This window comes from Petromyzon marinus, chromosome 78, assembly GCF_048934315.1.
Source record: "Petromyzon marinus isolate PM22_M1 ecotype Great Lakes invasive population chromosome 78, UKy_Petmar_22M1.pri1.0, whole genome shotgun sequence".
In the NCBI taxonomy this organism is placed as follows: Eukaryota; Metazoa; Chordata; class Hyperoartia; order Petromyzontiformes; family Petromyzontidae; genus Petromyzon; species Petromyzon marinus.
Window position 1 is genome coordinate 4,529,389 of NC_133744.1, and position 22,500 is coordinate 4,551,888.

The following is a 22,500-nucleotide window of genomic DNA, read 5'->3' on the forward strand; positions in this document are numbered from 1 at the left end:
TCACACAGAGACACACACAGAGACACACACAGAGACTCACACAGAGACACACAGACAGACACACACACACAGAGACACACAGACAGACACACAGAGACACACAGATACACACAGAGAGACACACACAGAGACACACACAGAGACACACAGAGACACGGAGACAGAGACACACAGAGACACAGACACACACAGAGACACACACAGAGACTCACACAGAGACACAGAGACACACAGAGAGACACACAGAGACACACACACGGACTCACACAGAGACACAGAGACACACACAGAGACACACAGAGACACACACAGAGACACACACACAGACACACACACAGACACACACACGGAGACACTGAGACACACACAGAGACACACACAGAGACACACAGAGACTCACACAGAGAGACACACAGAGAGACACACAGAGAGACACACACAGAGACACACACAGAGAGACACAGAGAAAGAGAGACACACACAAACACACATAGAGACACACAGAGACACACAGAGAGACACACAGAGACACACAGAGACACACAGAGACAGAGAGACACACAACGTTACAGCCACTCTGAGACACGGGGAGAGAGAGAGACACGGGGAGAGAGACACGGGGAGAGAGACACGGGGAGAGAGAGAGACACGGGGAGAGAGACACGGGGAGAGAGAGAGACACGGGGAGAGAGACACGGGGAGAGAGAGAGACACGGGGAGAGAGACACGGGGAGAGAGACACGGGGAGAGAGAGACACGGGGAGAGAGAAAGACACGGGGAGAGAGACATGGGGAGAGAGAGAGACACGGGGAGAGAGAGAGACACGGGGAGAGAGAGAGACACGGGGAGAGAGAGACACGGAGAGAGAGAGAGAGACACAGAGACACAGATACTACTACTGATGATGATGATGATACTACTACTGATGATGATGATGATACTACTACTGATGATGATACTACTGATGATGATGATGATACTACTACTGATGATGGTGATACTACTACTGATGATGATGATGATACTTCTACTGATGATGATGATGATGATACTACTGATGATGATGCTACTGATGATGATACTACTACTGATGATGATGATGATGATACTACTACTGATGATGATACTACTGATGAGGATGATACTACTACTAATGATGATGATACTACTACTGATGATGATGATACTACTACTGATGATGATGATGATGATATTACTGCTGATGATGATACTACTGATGATGATGATGATGATACTACTACTGATGATGATACTACTACTGATGATGATGATGATACTTCTACTGATGATGATGATGATACTACTGATGATGATGCTACTGATGATGATACTACTACTGATGATGATGATGATGATACTACTACTGATGATAATACTACTGATGATGATGATACTACTACTGATGATGGTGATACTACTACTGATGATGATGATGATACTTCTACTGATGATGATGATGATACTACTGATGATGATGCTACTGATGATGATACTACTACTGATGATGATGATGATACTACTACTGATGATAATACTACTGATGATGATGATACTACTACTGATGATGATGATACTACTGATGATGATGCTACTGATGATGATACTACTACTGATGATGATGATGATACTACTACTGATGATAATACTACTGATGATGATGATACTACTACTGATGATGATGATACTACTACTGATGATAATACTACTGATGATGATGATGATGATACTACTACTGATGATGATACTACTGATGATGATGCTACTGATGATGATAATACTACTGATGATGATACTACTACTGATGATGATGATGATGATACTACTACTGATGATGATACTACTGCTACTGATGATGATACTACTGCTGATGATGATACTATTGATGATGATGATGATGATACTACTACTGATGATGATACTACTACTGATGATGATGATGATGATTCTTCCTAGACTGTGGGCGACTTCGCTGAGCTGTGGAAACTCTGAGTCTGGATTTGAGCAAAACTCAACTCACTCGCTATTCAGCTTCTGCATCACGCTGACGGATACGGGCTTGGAAAACTTCTACCCGGTACTGCTGTCGATACTACTACAGAGTCAGTAGATACTATTATAGAGTCAGATACTACTGTAGAGTCAGTAGATACTACTACAGAGTCAGTAGATACTATTATAGAGTCAGTAGATACTACTACAGAGTCAGTAGATACTATTGTAGAATCAGTAGATACTATTATAGAGTCAGTAGATACTATTATAGAGTCAGATACTACTGTAGAGTCAGTAGATACTATTATAGAGTCAGTAGATACTACTATAGAGTCAGTAGATACTACTGTAGAGTCAGTAGTTACTACTGTAGAGTCAGTAGATACTATTATAGAGACATACTACTGTAGAGTCAGTAGATACTATTATAGAGACAGATACTACTATAGAGTCAGTAGATACTATTATAGAGACAGATACTACTATAGAGTCTGTAGATACTATTATAGAGACAGATACTATTGTAGAGTCAGTAGATACTACTACAGAGTCAGTAGATACTATTGTAGAATCAGTAGATACTACTACAGAGTCAGTAGATACTATTGTAGAATCAGTAGATACTACTACAGAGTCAGTAGATACTATTGTAGAATCAGTAGATACTACTACAGAGTCAGTAGATACTACTATACAGTCAGTAGATACTTCTATAGAGTCAGTAGATACTACTGAGGAGTCAGTAGATATTATTATAGAGTCAGTAGTTACTACTGTAGAGTCAGTAGATATTATAGAGTCAATAGTTACTACTGTAGAGTCAGTAGATATTATTATAGAGACAGATACTACTGTAGAGTCAGTAGATACTATTATAGAGACAGATACTACTGTAAAGTCAGTAGATACTATTATAGAGACATATACTACTATAGAGTCTGTAGATACTATTATAGAGACAGATACTATTGTAGAGTCAGTAGATACTACTACAGAGTCAGTAGATACTATTGTAGAATCAGTAGATACTACTACAGAGTCAGTAGATACTATTGTAGAATCAGTAGATACTACTACAGAGTCAGTAGATACTATTGTAGAATCAGTAGATACTACTACAGAGCCAGTAGATACTACTATACAGTCAGTAGATACTTCTATAGAGTCAGTAGATACTACTGTAGAGTCAGTAGATATTATTATAGAGTCAGTAGTTACTACTGTAGAGTCAGTAGATACTATTATAGAGACAGATACTACTGTAGAGTCAGTAGATACTATTATAGAGACAGATACTACTACAGAGTCAGTAGATACTATTATAGAGACAGATACTACTGTAGAGTCAGTAGATACTACTGTAGAGTCAGTAGATACTACTATAGAGTCAGTAGATACTACTGTAGAGTCAGTAGATACTACTGTAGAGTCAGTAGATACTACTGTAGAGTCAGTAGATACTACTGTAGAGACAGTAGATACTATTATAGAGTCAGTAGATACTATTATAGAGACAGATACTACTGTAGAGTCAGTAGATACTATTATAGAGACAGATACTACTATAGAGTCAGTAGATACTACTACAGAGTCAGTAGATACTACTGTAGAGTCAGTAGATACTACTATAGAGTCAGTAGATACTACTATACAGTCAGTAGATACTACTTTAGAGTCAGTAGATACTACTGTAGAGTCAGTAGATACTACTGTAGAGTCAGTAGATACTACTATAGAGTCAGTAGATACTACTGTAGAGTCAGTAGATACTACTGTAGAGTCAGTAGATACTACTGTAGAGTCAGTAGATACTATTATAGAGACAGATACTACTGTAGAGTCAGTAGATACTACTATAGAGTCACTAGATACTACTGTAGAGTTAGTAGATACTACTATAGAGTCAGTAGATACTACTGTAGAGTCAGTAGATACTACTGTAGAGTCAGTAGATACTATTATAGAGACAAATACTACTGTAGAGTCAGTAGATACTACTATAGAGTCAGTAGATACTATTATAGAGACAGATACTACTGTAGAGTCAGTAGATACTACTATAGAGTCAGTAGATACTACTGTAGAGTCAGTAGATACTACTGTAGAGTCAGTAGATACTACTATAGATTCAGTAGATATCGCTATAGAGTCAGTAGATACTACTGTAGAGTCAGTAGATACTACTATAGAGTCAGTAGATACTACTATAGAGTCAGTAGATACTAATGTAGAGTCAGAAGATACTACTGTAGAGTCAGTAGATACTACTGTAGAGTCAGTAGATAGTACTGTAGAGTCAGATACTACTGTAGAGTCAGTAGATACTACTGTAGAGTCAGTAGATACTACTGTAGAGTCAGTAGATACTATAGAGTCAGTAGATACTACTATAGAGTCAGTAGATACTACTATAGAGTCAGTAGATACTACTGTAGAGTCAGTAGATACTACTGTAGAGTCAGTAGATACTACTATAGAGACAGATACTACTATAGAGTCAGTAGATACTACTATAAAGTCAGTAGATACTACTTTAGAGTCAGTAGATACTTCCATAGAGTCAGTAGATACTACTATAGAGTCAGTAGATACTACTGTAGAGTCAGTAGATACTACTGTAGAGTCAGTAGATACTACTATAGAGTCAGTAGATACTACTATAGAGTCAGTAGATATTACTGTAGAGTCAGTAGATACTTCCATAGAGTCAGTAGATACTACTATAGAGTCAGTAGATACTACTGTAGAGTCAGTAGATACTACTGTAGAGTCAGTAGATACTACTATAGATTCAGTAGATATCGCTATAGAGTCAGTAGATACTACTGTAGAGTCAGTAGATACTACTATAGAGTCAGTAGATACTACTATAGAGTCAGTAGATACTAATGTAGAGTCAGAAGATACTACTGTAGAGTCAGTAGATACTACTGTAGAGTCAGTAGATAGTACTGTAGAGTCAGATACTACTGTAGAGTCAGTAGATACTACTGTAGAGTCAGTAGATACTACTGTAGAGTCAGTAGATACTATAGAGTCAGTAGATACTACTATAGAGTCAGTAGATACTACTATAGAGTCAGTAGATACTACTGTAGAGTCAGTAGATACTACTGTAGAGTCAGTAGATACTACTGTAGAGTCAGTAGATACTACTATAGAGACAGATACTACTATAGAGTCAGTAGATACTACTATAGAGTCAGTAGATACTACTTTAGAGTCAGTAGATACTTCCATAGAGTCAGTAGATACTACTATAGAGTCAGTAGATACTACTGTAGAGTCAGTAGATACTACTGTAGAGTCAGTAGATACTACTATAGAGTCAGTAGATACTACTATAGAGTCAGTAGATATTACTGTAGAGTCAGTAGATACTTCCATAGAGTCAGTAGATACTACTATAGAGTCAGTAGATACTACTATAGAGACAGCTACTACTATAGAGTCAGTAGATACTACTATAGAGTCAGTAGATACTACTATAGAGTCAGTAGATACTATTGTAGAGTCAGTAGATACTACTGTAGAGTCAGTAGATACTACTGTAGAGTCACTAGATACTACTATAGAGTCAGTAGATACTACTATAGAGTCAGTAGATACTACTGTAGAGTTAGTAGATACTACTATAAAGTCACTAGATACTACTGTAGAGTCAGTAGATACTACTTTAGAGTCACTAGATACTACTATAGAGTCAGTAGATACTACTGTAGAGTCAGTAGATACTACTGTAGAGTCAGTAGATACTATTATAGAGACAGATACTACTGTAGAGTCAGTAGATACTACTACAGAGTCAGTAGATACTATTATAGAGACAGATTCTACTGTAGAGTCAGTAGATACTACTATAGAGTCAGTAGATACTACTATAGAGTCAGTAGATACTACTGTAGAGTCAGTAGATACTAATGTAGAGTCAGTAGATACTACTATAGAGTCAGTAGATACTACTGTAGAGTCAGTAGATAGTACTGTAGAGTCAGATACTACTATAGAGTCAGTAGATACTACTATAGAGACAGCTACTACTATAGAGTCAGTAGATACTACTATAGAGTCAGTAGATACTACTGTAGAGTCAGTAGATACTACTATAGAGTCAGTAGATACTACTTTAGAGTCAGTAGATACTATTGTAGAGTCAGTAGATAGTACGATAGAGTCAGTAGATACTACTATAGAGTCAGTAGATACTACTGTAGAGTCAGTAGATACTATTATAGAGTCAGTAGTTACTACTGTAGAGTTAGTAGATACTACTGTAGAGTCAGTAGATACTACTATAGAGTCAGCAGATACTACTATACAGTCAGTAGATACTACTGTAGAGTCAGTAGATACTACTATAGAGTCAGTAGATACTACTATAGAGTCAGTAGATACTACTGTAGAGTCAGTAGATACTACTGTAGAGTCAGTAGATACTACTGTAGAGTCAGTAGATACTACTATAGAGTCAGCAGATACTACTATACAGTCAGTAGATACTACTGTAGAGTCAGTAGATACTACTATAGAGTCAGTAGATACTACTATAGAGTCAGTAGATACTACTGTAGAGTCAGTAGATACTACTTTAGAGTCAGTAGATACTACTGTAGAGTCAGTAGATACTACTATAGAGACAGATACTACTATAGAGTCAGTAGATACTACTATAGAGTCAGTAGATACTACTTTAGAGTCAGTAGATACTATTGTAGAGTCAGTAGATACTACTGTAGAGTTAGTAGATACTAGTGTAGAGTCAGTAGATACTACTGTAGAGTCAGTAGATACTACTATAGAGTCACTAGATACTACTATAGAGTCAGTAGATACTACTATAGAGTCAGTAGATACTACTATAGAGTCAGTAGATACTACTGTAGAGTTAGTAGATACTACTGTAGAGTCAGTAGATACTATTATAGAGTCAGTAGATACTACTATAGAGTCAGTAGATACTACTATAGAGTCAGTAGATACTTTTTTAGAGACAGATACTACTGTAGAGTCTGTAGATACTACTGTAGAGTCAGTAGATACTACTGTAGAGTCAGTAGATACTACTATAGAGTCAGAAGATACTACTTTAGAGTCAGTAGATACTATTGTAGAGTCAGTAGATAGTACTATAGAGTCAGTAGAAACTACTATAGAGTCAGTAGATACTACTGTAGAGTCAGTAGATACTACTGTAGAGTCAGTAGATACTACTGTAGAGTCAGTAGATACTACTGTAGAGTCAGTAGATACTACTATAGAGTCAGAAGATACTACTTTAGAGTCAGTAGATACTATTGTAGAGTCAGTAGATACTACTATAGAGTCAGTAGATATTACTGTAGAGTCAGTAGATACTACTGTAGAGTCAGTAAATACTATTATAGAGACAGATACTACTGTAGAGTCAGTAGATACTATTATAGAGACGGATACTACTATAGAGTCAGTAGATACTACTATAGAGTCAGTAGATACTACTATAGAGTCAGTAGATACTACTATAGAGTCAGTAGATACTACTATAGAGTCAGAAGATACTACTATAGAGTCAGTAGATACTACTATAGAGGCAGTAGATACTACTATAGTGTCAGTAGATACTACTATAGATTCACTATATACTACTATACAGTCAGTAGATACTACTATAGTGTCAGTAGATACTACTGTAGAGTCAGTAGATACTACTATAGAGTCAGTAGATACTACTATAGAGACAGATACTACTATAGAGTCAGTAGATACTACTATAGAGTCAGTAGATACTACTTTAGAGTCAGTAGATACTATTGTAGAGTCAGTAGATACTACTATACAGTCAGTAGATACTACTATAGAGTCAGTAGATACTACTGTAGAGTCAGTAGATACTACTGTATAGTCAGTAGATACTACTATAGAGTCAGTAGATACTACTATAGAGTCAGTAGATACTACTGTAGAGTCAGTAGATACTACTGTAGAGTCAGTAGATACTTCTATAGAGTCAGTAGTTACTTCTATAGTCAGTAGATACTACTATAGAGTCAGTAGATACTACTGTAGAGTCAGTAGATACTACTATAGAGTCAGTAGATACTAATGTAGAGTCAGAAGATACTACTGTAGAGTCAGTAGATACTACTATAGAGTCAGTAGATACTACTGTAGAGTCAGTAGATAGTACTGTAGAGTCAGATACTACTGTAGAGTCAGTAGATACTACTGTAGAGTCAGTACATACTACTGTAGAGTCAGTAGATACTATAGAGTCAGTAGATACTACTATAGAGTCAGTAGATACTACTGTAGAGTCAGTAGATACTACTGTAGAGTCAGTAGATACTACTATAGAGACAGATACTACTATAGAGTCAGTAGATACTACTATAGAGTCAGTAGATACTACTTTAGAGTCAGTAGATACTACTATAGAGTCAGTAGATATTACTGTAGAGTCAGTAGATACTTCCATAGAGTCAGTAGATACTACTATAGAGTCAGTAGATACTACTGTAGAGTCAGTAGATACTACTGTAGAGTCAGTAGATACTACTATAGAGTCAGTAGATATTACTGTAGAGTCAGTAGATACTTCCATAGAGTCAGTAGATACTACTATAGAGTCAGTAGATACTACTATAGAGACAGCTACTACTATAGAGTCAGTAGATACTACTATAGAGTCAGTAGATACTACTATAGAGTCAGTAGATACTATTGTAGAGTCAGTAGATACTACTGTAGAGTCAGTAGATACTACTGTAGAGTCACTAGATACTACTATAGAGTCAGTAGATACTGCTGTAGAGTTAGTAGATACTACTATAGAGACAGTAGATACTACTGTAGAGTCAGTAGATACTACTGTAGAGTCAGTAGATACTACTGTAGAGTCAGTAGATACTACTGTAGAGTTAGTAGATACTATTATAGAGTCAGTAGATACTATTATAGAGACAGATACTACTGTAGAGTCAGTAGATACTACTATAGAGTCAGTAGATACTATTATAGAGTCAGTAGATACTACTATAGAGTCAGTAGATACTACTATAGAGTCAGTAGATACTATTATAGAGACAGATACTACTGTAGAGTCAGTAGATACTATTATAGAGACAGATACTACTGTAGAGTCAGTAGATACTATTATAGAGACAGATGCTACGGTAGAGTCAGTAGATACTACTATAGAGTCAGTAGATACTACTGTAGAGTCAGTAGATACTATTGTAGAGTCAGTAGATAGTACTATAGAGTCAGTAGATACTACTTTAGAGTCAGTAGATACTATTATAGAGTCAGTAGATACTATTATAGAGTCAGATACTACTGTAGAGTCAGTAGATACTATTATAGAGTCAGTAGATACTATTATAGAGTCAGTAGATACTACTGTAGAGTCAGTAGATACTACTATAGAGTCAGTAGATACTACTATAGAGTCAGTAGATACTATTATAGAGTCAGTAGATACTATTATAGAGTCAGTAGATACTACTATAGAGTCAGTAGATACTGCTATAGTGTCAGTAGATACTACTGTAGAGTCATTAGATACTACTATAGTGTCACTAGATACTACTGTAGAGTTAGTAGATACTACTATAGAGTCAGTAGATACTATTATAGAGTCAGTAGATACTACTGTAGAGTCAGTAGATACTACTATAGAGTCAGTAGTTACTACTGTAGAGTCAGTAGATACTATTATAGAGACATACTACTGTAGAATCAGTAGATACTACTATAGAGTCAGTAGATACTATTATAGAGTCAGTATATACTATTATAGAGACAGATACTACTGTAGAGTCAGTAGATACTATTATAGAGACAGTAGATACTATTATAGAGACAGATACTACTATAGTGTCAGTAGATACTATTATAGAGACAGTAGATACTACTGTAGAGTCAGTAGATACTACTGTAGAGTCAGATATACTATTATAGAGACAGATACTACTGTAGAGTCAGTAGATACTACTATAGAGTCAGTAGATACTATTATAGAGACAGATACTACTGTAGAGTCAGTAGATACTACTATAGAGTCAGTAGATACTACTATAGAGTCAGTAGATACTATTATAGAGTCAGTAGATACTACTGTAGAGTCAGTAGATACTATTATAGAGACAGATACTACTATAGAGTCAGTAGATACTACTGTAGAGTCAGTAGATACTACTATAGAGTCAGTAGATACTACTATAGAGTCAGTAGATACTACTGTAGAGTCAGTAGATACTACTATAGAGTCAGTAGATACTACTATAGAGTCAGTAGATACTACTATAGAGTCAGTAGATACTAATGTAGAGTCAGTAGATACTACTATAGAGTCAGTAGATACTACTGTAGAGTTAGTGGATACTATATATAATATATAAATGTGTGTGTGTAGGTGTGTGTATCTATACTATAATATATAGTATAGATACTTTGATATATAGTATAGATACTATATATAATATATAAATGTGTGTGTGTAGGTGTGTGTATCTGTACAATAATATATAGTATAGATACTATATATAGTATAGATACTATGATATATAGTATAGATACTATATATAATATATAAATGTGTGTGTGTATCTATACTATAATATATAGTATAGATACTATATGTATAGTATAGATACTATATAATAATATATAAGTGTGTGTGTAGGTGTGTGTATATACTATATATAGTATAGATACTATATATAATAATAATATAACTGTGTGTGTGTGTGTGTACGGTAGTGTAGTGGTTAGCGCTAGGCTGCGCTATGAACCTGGCGACCCGGGTTCGATTCCCGCTCACGGCCAACACCAGCGACGATTATCTGAACCGGTCCCGGGCCTCCCCTAGGTCGACTCAGCCACAAATGAGTACCTGGTGCGGTGTGTAAACATCGTCACTGGGGAGACAAAGGCGGTCGGGCGTGGTGCTGGCCACCCACCCCCTCGTGTACCGTTCCGGCCTTCATAGGCGCTCGCTAACAGCACTTGCCCCTACAGTCTGTTAAGGCTATATGGGGGATCTTTGTCTTTGTTTTTGTATAGATACTATACTATATAATATAGTACATATACTATATTATATAGTATCTATACTATATTATATAATAATAATATAACTGTGTGTGTGTGTAGGTGTGTGTATATATACTATATATATTATATAGTATCTATACTATAATATATATAATACTATATAATATTGAACTGTGAGTGTGTGTAGGTGTGTGTATCTATAATATATAGTATCTATATATATACTATATATAATATATAGTATATATACTATATATAATAATAGATAATAATAATATTGAACTGTGTGTGTGTGTAGGTGTGTATATATACTATATAATTAGTATATATACTATAGTATATATATACTATATATAATACTATATAATAATAATATTGAACTGTGAGTGTGTGTAGGTGTGTATACTATATATACTATATAATTAGTATCTATACTATAGTATATAATAATATATAGTATATATATACTATATATAATAATATATAATAATAATATTGAACTGTGTGTGTGTAGGTGTGTATACTATATATTATATATATTATATAGTATCTATACTATAATATATATAATACTATATAATATTGAACTGTGTGTGTGTAGGTGTGTATATATACTATATATATTATATAGTATCTATACTATATAATATATAATACTATATAATATTGAACTGTGAGTGTGTGTAGGTGTGTATACTATATAGTATATATACTATATATAGTATATATACTATAATATATACTATAATATATATAATACTATATAATATTGAACTGTGAGTGTGTGTAGGTGTGTATACTATATATTATAGTATATATACTATATATAGTATATATACTATAATATATACTATAATATATATAATACTATATAATATTGAACTGTGAGTGTGTGTAGGTGTGTATATATACTATATATATTATATATAGTATCTATACTATAATATATATAATACTATATAATATATAACTGTGAGTGTGTGTAGGTGTGTATAGATACTATATATATTATATAGTATCTATACTATATTATATACTATATATAATACTATATAATAATATTGAACTGTGTGTGTAGGTGTGTATAGATACTATATATATACTATATAGTATAGTATATATATACTATACTATATACTATATATAATAATATATAATAATAATAATATATAACTGTGTGTAGGTGTGTCACGTGGTGTTCCAGTACTTGAAGATGCTGCAGCAGCTGGGACCACAGGAAAGGTGATAACAGTTGCCATGGCAACACCATCACCATAGCAACACCATCACTATGGCAACACTATCACTATGGTAACACTATCACTATGGATGGCAACACCATCACCATAGCAACACTATCACCATAGCAACACCATCACTATGGTAACACTATCACTATGGTAACACTATCACTATGGTAACACTATCACCATGGCAACACTATCACCATGGTAACACTATCACTACGGTAACACTATCACTATGGTAACACTATCACTATGGTAACCATCACTATGGTAACACTATCACTATGGTAACACTATCACTATGGTAACACTATCACTATGGTAACACTATCACTATGGTAACACCATCACTATGCTAACACCATCACTATGGTAACACTATCACTATGGTAACACTACCACTATGGTAACACTATCACTATGGTAACACTATCACCATGGTAACACTATCACTATGGTAACACTATCACTATGGTAACACCATCACTGTGGTAACCCTATCACTATGGTAACACTATCACTATGGTAACACTATCACTATGGCAACACTATCACTATGGTAACACTATCACTATGGTAACACTATCACTATGGTAACTATCACTATGGTAACACTATCACTATGGTAACACTATCACTATGGTAACACTATCACTATGGTAACACTATCACTATGGTAACACTATCACTATGCTAACACCATCACTATGGTAACACTATCACTATGGTAACACTATCACTATAGTAACACTATCACTATGGCAACACTATCACTATGGTAACACTATCACCATGGCAACACTATCACTATGGTAACACTATCACTATGGTAACACTATCACTATGGTAACACCATCACTATGGTAACACTATCACTATGGTAACACTATCACTATGGTAACACTATCACTATGGTAACACTATCACTATGGCAACACTATCACTATGGTAACACCATCACTATGGTAACACCATCACTATAGTAACACTATCACTATAGTAACACTATCACTATGGCAACACTATCACCATGGCAACACCATCACTATAGTAACACTATCACTATGGTAACACTATCACTACGGTAACACTATCACTATGGCAACACTATCACTATGGTAACACTATCACTATGGTAACACTACCGCTATGGTAACACTATCACTATGGTAACACTATCACCATGGTAACACTATCACTATGGTAACACTATCACTATGGCAACACTATCACTATGGTAACACTATCACTATGGTAACGCTATCACTATGGTAAATATCACTATGGTAACACTATCACTATGGTAACACTATCACTATGGTAACACTATCACTATGGTAACACTATCACTATGGTAACACTATCACTATGCTAACACCATCACTATGGTAACACTATCACTATGGTAACACTATCACTATGGCAACACTATCACTATGGTAACACTATCACCATGGCAACACTATCACTATGGTAACACTATCACTATGGTAACACTATCACTATGGTAACACCATCACTATGGTAACACTATCACTATGGTAACACTATCACTATGGTAACACTATCACCATGGTAACACTCACCATGGTAACACTATCACTATAGTAACACTATCACTATGGCAACACCATCACTATGGTAACACTATCACTATGGTAACACTATCATTATGGTAACACTATCACTATGGTAACACTATCACTATGGTAACACTATCACTATGGTAACACTATCACTATGGTAACACTATCACTGTGGTAACACCATCACCATGGCAACACTATCACCATGGTAACACTATCACTGTGGTAACACTATCACTATGGTAACACTATCACTATGGTAACACTATCACTATGGTAACACCATCACTATGGTAACACCATCACCATGGCAACACTATCACTATGGTAACACTATCACTATGGTAACACCATCACTATGGTAACACCATCACTATGGTAACACCATCACTATGGTAACACTATCACTATGGTACCACTATCACCATGGTAACACCATCACCATGGCAACACTATCACTATGGTAACACTATCACTATGGTAACACTATCACTATGGTAACACCATCACTATAGTAACACCATCACTATGGTAACACTATCACTATGGTAACACTATCACCATGGTAACACCATCACTATGGTAACACCATCACTAAGTCACCAAGGTAATCCTCATTACTATCATTCTAAAACTCCGTGTCTCTCTCCCCGTGTCTCTCTCCCCGTGTCTCTCTCTCCCCGTGTCTCTCTCTCTCTCCCCGTGTCTCTCTCTTTCCCCGTGTCTCTCTCTCTCCCCGTGTCTCTCTCTCTCCCCGTGTCTCTCTCTCTCCCCGTGTCTCTCTCTCTCTCCCCATGTCTCTCTCTCTCCCCGTGTCTCTCTCTCTCTCCCCGTGTCTCTCTCCCCGTGTCTCTCTCTCTCCCCGTGTCTCTCTCTCTCCCCGTGTCTCTCTCTCCCCGTGTCTCTCTCTCTCCCCGTGTCTCTCTCTCCCCCCGTGTCTCTCTCTCCCCGTGTCTCTCTCCCCGTGTCTCTCTCTCTCCCCGTGTCTCTCTCTCTCCCCGTGTCTCTCTCCCCGTGTCTCTCCCCGTGTCTCCCCGTGTCTCTCTCCCCGTGTCTCTCTCCCCGTGTCTCTCTCCCCGTGTCTCTCTCCCCGTGTCTCTCTCCAGGATATTTCGTGAGATTCAGCAAATTGAAGCCAACGACTTCAGATTTCAAGACCAGGTAATGCTGATGATGATGATGATACTACTACTGATGATGATACTACTATTGATGATAATGATACTACTGATGATGATACTACTACTGATGATGATGATACTACTACTGACGATGATGATGATACTACTGATGATGATACTACTACTGATGATGATACTACTGATGATGATGATACTACTACTGATGATGACGATACTTCTGCTGATGATGATGATACTACTACTGACGATGATGATACTACTGATGATGATGATACTACTACTGATGATGATGATACTACTACTGATGATGATGATACTACTACTGATGATGATGATACTACTGCTGATGATCATGATACTTCTACTGATGATGATGATGATACTACTGATGATGATACTACTACTGATGATGATACTACTACTGATGATGATACTACTACTGACGATGATGATGCAGGATGAGCCACTTGATACGGTGGAGAATTTGTGTGAGAATCTTCAGCGTTACCCTGCACATGACGTGATAGTGGGAGACCAGCTGCTGATGGACTACCAGCCAGAGGTGACCTCACACACTCACACACTCACTGACACACTCACTCAGTCACACACTCACTGACACACTCACTCAGTCACACACTCACTGACACACTCACTCAGTCACACACTCACACACTCACTCACACACTCACTGACACACTCACTGACACACTCACTCACACACTCACTCACTCGCACACTCACTCACACACTCACTGACACACACTCACTGACACACTCACTCACTCACACACTCACTGACACACTCACTGACACACTCACTCACTCACACACTCACTCACTCACACACTCACTGACACACTCACTCACACACTGACACACTCACTGACACACTCACTCACACACTCACTGACACACTCACTCACTCACACACTCACTCAGTCACTCACACACTCACTCACTCACACTCACTCACTCACTCACACACACACTCACTCAGTCACTCATACACTCACTCACTCGCACACTCACTCACTCAGTCACACACTCACTCACACACTTACTCACTCAGTCACACACTCACTCACACACTCACACACTCATTCACTCACACACTCACTGACACACTCACTCAGTCACACACTCACTTACTCATACACTCACTCACTTACTCATACACTCACTCACTCACACACTCATTCACTCACACACACACTCACTGACACACTCACTCAGTCACACACTCACTCACACATACACTCACTCAGTCACACACTCACTGACACACTCACTCACTCACACACTCACTCACCCACCCACCCACTCACTCACTCACTCACCCACTCACTCACTCACTCACCCACTCACTCACCCACTCACTCACCCACTCACTCACCCACCCACCCACTCACTCACTCACCCACTCACTCACCCACCCACCCACTCACTCACTCACCCACTCACTCACCCACCCACTCACTCACTCACCCACTCACTCACTCACCCACTCACTCACTCACCCACTCACCCACTCACTCACCCAGTTACTCACCCACTCACTCACCCACCCACCCACTCACTCACTCACCCACTCACTCACCCACCCACTCACTCACTCACTCACCCACTCACTCACTCACCCACCCACTCACTCACTCACTCACCCACTCACTCACTCACCCATTCACTCACTCACTCACCCACTCACTCACCCACTCACTCACTCACTCACCCACTCACTCACTCACGCACCCACTCACTCACTCACTCACCCACTCACTCACCCACTCACCCACTCACTCACTCACCCACTCACTCACTCACCCACTCACCCACTCATGATGATGGTTGCCATCGTGGTGATGATGGGTGCCATGGTGATAGTGGTGGTTGCCATGGTGGTGATGATGGTTGCCATGGTGTTGGTTGCCATGGTAATGATGGTTGCCATGGAGGTGATGATGGTTGCCATGGTGGTGATGATGGTTGCCATGGTGATGATGGTGGTTGCCATGGTGATGGCGGTGGTTGCCATGGTGTTGGTTGCCATGGTGATGATGGTTGCCATGGTGTTGATGATGGTTGCCATCGTGGTGATGATGGTTGCCATGGTGATGGTGGTGGTTGCCGTGGTGGTGATGATGGTTGCCATGGTGTTGGTTGCCATGGTGATGATGGATGCCATGGTGGTGATGATGGTTGCCATGGTGTTGGTTGCCATGGTGATGATGGTTGCCATGGTGGTGATGCTGGTTGACATGGTGTTGATGATGGTTGTCATGGTGATGGTGGTTGCCATGGTGGTGATGATGGTTGTCATAGTGATGGTGGTGGTTGCCATGGTGGTGTTGGTTACCATGGTGATGGTGGTTGCCATGGTGGTGATGATGGTTGCCATGGTGATGATGGTTGCCAAGGTGGTGATGATGGTTTCCATGGTGGTGATGGTGGTTGCCATGGTGTTGATGGTGGTTGCCATGGTGTTGATGATGGTTGCCATGGTGGTGATGATTGTCATGGTGATGATGGTGGTTGCCATGGTGACGCTCCCAGGTGATCGCCGCGGCTACGGACCTCATGACCCCGGGCCGGGCCAACCTCCTGCTGCTGTCGCCCAATCACGCGGCTCGCTCAGATCACGTGACCGAGCGGCACTTCAACACCAGATACAGCGTGGAGGGTGAGAGGTCACGGGGGGGTCACGGTGGGGGTCACGGGGAGGTTACGGTGGGGTCACGGGGAGGTCACTGTGGGGGTCACGGTGGGGTCATGGGGAGGTCATGGTGGAGGTCACGGGGAGGTCACGGTGGGGGTCACGGAGAGGTCACGGTAGGGGTCACGGAGAGGTCACGGTGGGGGTCACGGTGGGGTCATGGGGAGGTCATGGGGAGGTCATGGTGGGGGTCAGAGCGAGGTCATGGGGAGGTCATGGTGGGGGTCATGGTGGGGGTCACGGTGGAGGTCATGGTGGGGTCACGGGGAGGTCACGGGGAGGTCACGGTGGGGGTCATGGTGGAGGTCATGGTGGGGGTCGTGGAGAGGTCACAGGGAGGTCAAATGTGGTCATGGTGGTTATCCCTGGTTATCCTGGTCACCCTGGTTACCCCTGGTTACCCCTGGTTACTCCTGGTTACTCCTGGTTACCATGGTTACCCTTGTTACCCCTGTTTACCCTGGTCACCCTTGTTACCTCTTGTTATCCTGGTCACCCTGGTTACCATGGTTACCCCTGGTTGCCCCTGGTTACCATGGTCACCCCTGGTTACCCTCGTTACCCCTGGTTACCCTGGTTACCCCTGTTTACCATGGTTTACCCATGGTTACCCCTGATTCCCCCTGGTTACCCTGGTTACCATGGTTACCATGATTCCCCCTTGTTACCATGGTTACCCCTGGTTACCCCGTGTGTAGACATCGATCCGGCGTGGGGAGCTCTGTGGGTGTGTTACCCCTGGTTACCTCTTGTTACCCTGGTTACCATGGTTACCCCTGGTTACCCTGGTTACCATGGTTACCCCTGGTTACCCCTGGTTACCCCGTGTGTAGACATCGATCCGGCGTGGGGAGCTCTGTGGGTGTGTTACCCCTGGTTACCTCTTGTTACCCTGGTTACCATGGTTACCCCTGGTTACCCTGGTTACCATGGTTACCCCTGGTTACCCCTGGTTACCCCGTGTGTAGACATCGATCCGGCGTGGGGAGCTCTGTGGGTGTGTTACCCCTGGTTACCTCTTGTTACCCTGGTTACCATGGTTACCCCTGGTTACCTCTTGTTACCCTGGTTACCCTTGTTACCCTGGTTGCCATGGTTACCCCTGGTTACCCCTGGTTACCCCGTGTGTAGACATCGATCCGGCGTGGGAAGCTCTGTGGGCCGGTGACTTCCCGCTGAGTCAAGAGCTGCACCTACCGGAGCCAAATCCGTACATCGGTAACCATGGCGACCGCCGCCATCACCACGGCAACCACAGCCATCACCACCATCACTAGTGTATAGTGTAGTGTGTAGTGTATAGTGTATAGTAGTGTATAGTGTAGTGTGTAGTGTGTAGTGTATAGTGTAGTGTATAGTGTAGTGTATAGTGTAGTGTATAGTAGTGTATAGTGTAGTGTATAGTGTATAGTAGTGTATAGTAGTGTAGTGTATAGTGTAGTGTATAGTGTAGTGTATAGTAGTGTATAGTGTATAGTAGTGTATAGTAGTATAGTGTATAGTAGTGTATTGTATAGTAGTGTATTGTATAGTAGTGTAGTGTATAGTAGTGTAGTGTATAGTAGTGTAGTGTATAGTAGTGTAGTGTATAGTAGTGTATAGTGTAGTGTATAGTGTATAGTAGTGTATAGTAGTGTAGTGTATAGTGTAGTGTATAGTGTAGTGTATAGTAGTGTATAGTGTATAGTAGTGTATAGTGTATAGTAGTATAGTGTATAGTAGTGTAGTGTATAGTAGTGTAGTGTATAGTAGTGTAGTGTATAGTAGTGTAGTGTATAGTGTAGTGTATAGTGTATAGTAGTGTATAGTAGTGTAGTGTATAGTAGTGTAGTGTATAGTAGTGTATAGTGTAGTGTATAGTGTATAGTAGTGTATAGTAGTGTATAGTAGTGTAGTGTATAGTGTAGTGTATAGTGTAGTGTATAGTAGTGTATAGTGTATAGTAGTGTATAGTAGTATAGTGTATAGTAGTGTAGTGTATAGTAGTGTAGTGTATAGTAGTGTAGTGTATAGTAGTGTAGTGTATAGTAGTGTAGTGTATAGTAGTGTAGTGTATAGTGTAGTGTATAGTGTAGTGTATAGTGTATAGTAGTGTATAGTAGTGTAGTGTATAGTGTAGTGTATAGTGTAGTGTATAGTAGTGTATAGTGTATAGTAGTGTAGTGTATAGTAGTATAGTGTATAGTAGTGTAGTGTATAGTAGTGTAGTGTATAGTAGTGTAGTGTATAGTAGTGTAGTGTATAGTAGTGTAGTGTATAGTAGTGTAGTGTATAGTAGTGTAGTGTGTAGTAGTATAGTGTATAGTAGTGTAGTGTGTAGTAGTGTAGTGTATAGTAGTGTAGTGTATAGTAGTGTAGTGTATAGTAGTAGTGTAGTGTGTAGTAGTATAGTGTATAGTAGTGTAGTATATAGTAGTGTAGTGTATAGTGTAGTGTAGTGTATAGTGTAGTGTATAGTAGTGTAGTGTATAGTATTGTATAGTAGTGTAGTGTATAGTAGTGTATAGTGTAGTGTATAGTAGTGTAGTGTATAGTAGTGTATAGTAGTGTAGTGTATAGTGTAGTGTATAGTAGCAGTGTGTAGTAGTGTAGTGTATAGTAGTGTAGTGTATAGTGTGTAGTAGTGTATAGTAGTGTAGTGTATAGTGTAGTGTATAGTAGTGTAGTGTATTGTGTAGTAGTGTAGTGTATAGTAGTGTAGTGTATAGTGTGTAGTAGTGTAGTGTATAGTAGTGTAGTGTATAGTAGTGTAGTGTATAGTAGTGTAGTGTATAGTGTAGTGTATAGTAGTGTAGTGTATAGTAGTGTAGTGTATAGTGTAGTGTATAGTGTAGTGTATAGTAGTGTAGTGTATAGTAGTGTAGTGTATAGTAGTGTAGTGTATAGTAGTGTAGTGTATAGTAGTGTAGTAGTATAGTGTATAGTAGTGTATAGTAGTGTAGTGTATAGTGTAGTGTAGTGTATAGTGTAGTGTATAGTAGTATTGTATAGTAGTGTATAGTAGTGTAGTGTATAGTAGTGTATAGTGTAGTGTATAGTAGTGTAGTGTATAGTGTAGTGTATAGTAGCAGTGTGTAGTAGTGTAGTGTATAGTAGTGTAGTGTATAGTGTGTAGTAGTGTATAGTAGTGTAGTGTATAGTGTAGTGTATAGTAGTGTAGTGTATAGTAGCAATGTGTAGTAGTGTAGTGTATAGTAGTGTAGTGTATAGTGTGTAGTAGTGTAGTGTATAGTAGTGTAGTGTATAGTAGTGTAGTGTATAGTAGTGTAGTGTATAGTAGTGTAGTGTGTAGTAGTGTAGTGTATAGTAGTGTAGTGTATAGTGTAGTGTATAGTGTAGTGTATAGTAGTGTAGTGTATAGTAGTGTAGTGTATAGTAATGTAGTGTATAGTGTAGTAGTGTAGTGTATAGTGTAGTGTATAGTAGTGTAGTGTATAGTGTATAGTAGTGTAGTGTATAGTAGTGTAGTGTATAGTAGTGTATAGTGTAGTGTATAGTAGTGTAGTGTATAGTGGTGTAGTGTATAGTAGTGTAGTGTATAGTAGTGTATTGTGTAGTGTAGTGTATAGTGTAGTGTACAGTGTAGTGTAGTGTATAGTGTAGTGTATAGTAGTATTGTATAGTAGTGTATAGTAGTGTAGTGTATAGTAGTGTATAGTGTAGTGTATAGTAGTGTAGTGTATAGTGTAGTGTATAGTAGCAGTGTGTAGTAGTGTAGTGTATAGTAGTGTAGTGTATAGTGTGTAGTAGTGTATAGTAGTGTAGTGTATAGTGTAGTGTATAGTAGTGTAGTGTATAGTAGCAATGTGTAGTAGTGTAGTGTATAGTAGTGTAGTGTATAGTAGTGTAGTGTATAGTAGTGTAGTGTATAGTAGTGTAGTGTGTAGTAGTGTAGTGTATAGTAGTGTAGTGTATAGTGTAGTGTATAGTGTAGTGTATAGTAGTGTAGTGTATAGTAGTGTAGTGTATAGTAATGTAGTGTATAGTGTAGTGTGTAGTAGTGTAGTGTATAGTGTAGTGTATAGTAGTGTAGTGTATAGTGTATAGTAGTGTAGTGTATAGTAGTGTAGTGTATAGTAGTGTATAGTGTAGTGTATAGTAGTGTAGTGTATAGTGGTGTAGTGTATAGTAGTGTAGTGTATAGTAGTGTATTGTGTAGTGTAGTGCATAGTGTAGTGTACAGTGTAGTGTGCAGTGTATTGTATAGTGTAGTGTACAGTGTAGTGTACAGTGTAGTGTATAGTAGTGTACAGTGTAGTGTGCAGTGTAGTGTACAGTGTAGTGTGCGGTGTAGTGTACAGTGTAGTGTGCGGTGTAGTGTACAGTGTAGTGTGCGGTGTAGTGTACAGTGTAGTGTGCAGTGTAGTGTACAGTGTGGTGTGCGGTGTGGTGTACAGTGTAGTGCACAGTGTAGTGTACAGTGTAGTGCACAGTGTAGTGTACAGTATATATCGGCGGTCGTTCCGTGCCTGCCGCTGATCTCCGTCTTGTCCCCACGCCACAGCTACGGATTTCTCACTTGTGGGAAATCAGCAGCATCATCAGCAGCAGCAGGATCAGCAGCAGCAGGATCAGCATCATCAGCAGGAGCAGGATCAGCATCATCAGCATCAGCAGGAGCAGCAGCAGCATCATCAGCAGGAGCAGCAGGATCAGCAGCATCAGCAGGAGCAGCATCATCATCAGCAGGAGGCTGATGATGATTTTCCCCGGCTGATTGCGAGCGGTGAGCGCGGGAGTTTGTGGTACAAGCTGGATCGGACAT

General features: G+C 39.1%; 1 protein-coding gene across 1 annotated transcript in view; it reads left to right on the forward strand.

The window, feature by feature from the left end:
• Window positions 1-22,500, forward strand: part of LOC142907375 (nardilysin-like) — a 141,818-nt gene that overhangs the window by 55,493 nt on the left and 63,825 nt on the right. The window contains exons 13-19 of the mRNA XM_076056856.1: window positions 1,976-2,096; window positions 12,231-12,289; window positions 14,987-15,041; window positions 15,480-15,584; window positions 17,576-17,702; window positions 18,867-18,953; window positions 22,240-22,500. The exon at window positions 22,240-22,500 is cut by the window's right edge and continues 15 nt beyond it. Coding sequence (XP_075912971.1) covers window positions 1,976-2,096; window positions 12,231-12,289; window positions 14,987-15,041; window positions 15,480-15,584; window positions 17,576-17,702; window positions 18,867-18,953; window positions 22,240-22,500 — 815 coding nt within the window. The remainder of the gene's footprint in view (window positions 1-1,975; window positions 2,097-12,230; window positions 12,290-14,986; window positions 15,042-15,479; window positions 15,585-17,575; window positions 17,703-18,866; window positions 18,954-22,239) is intronic.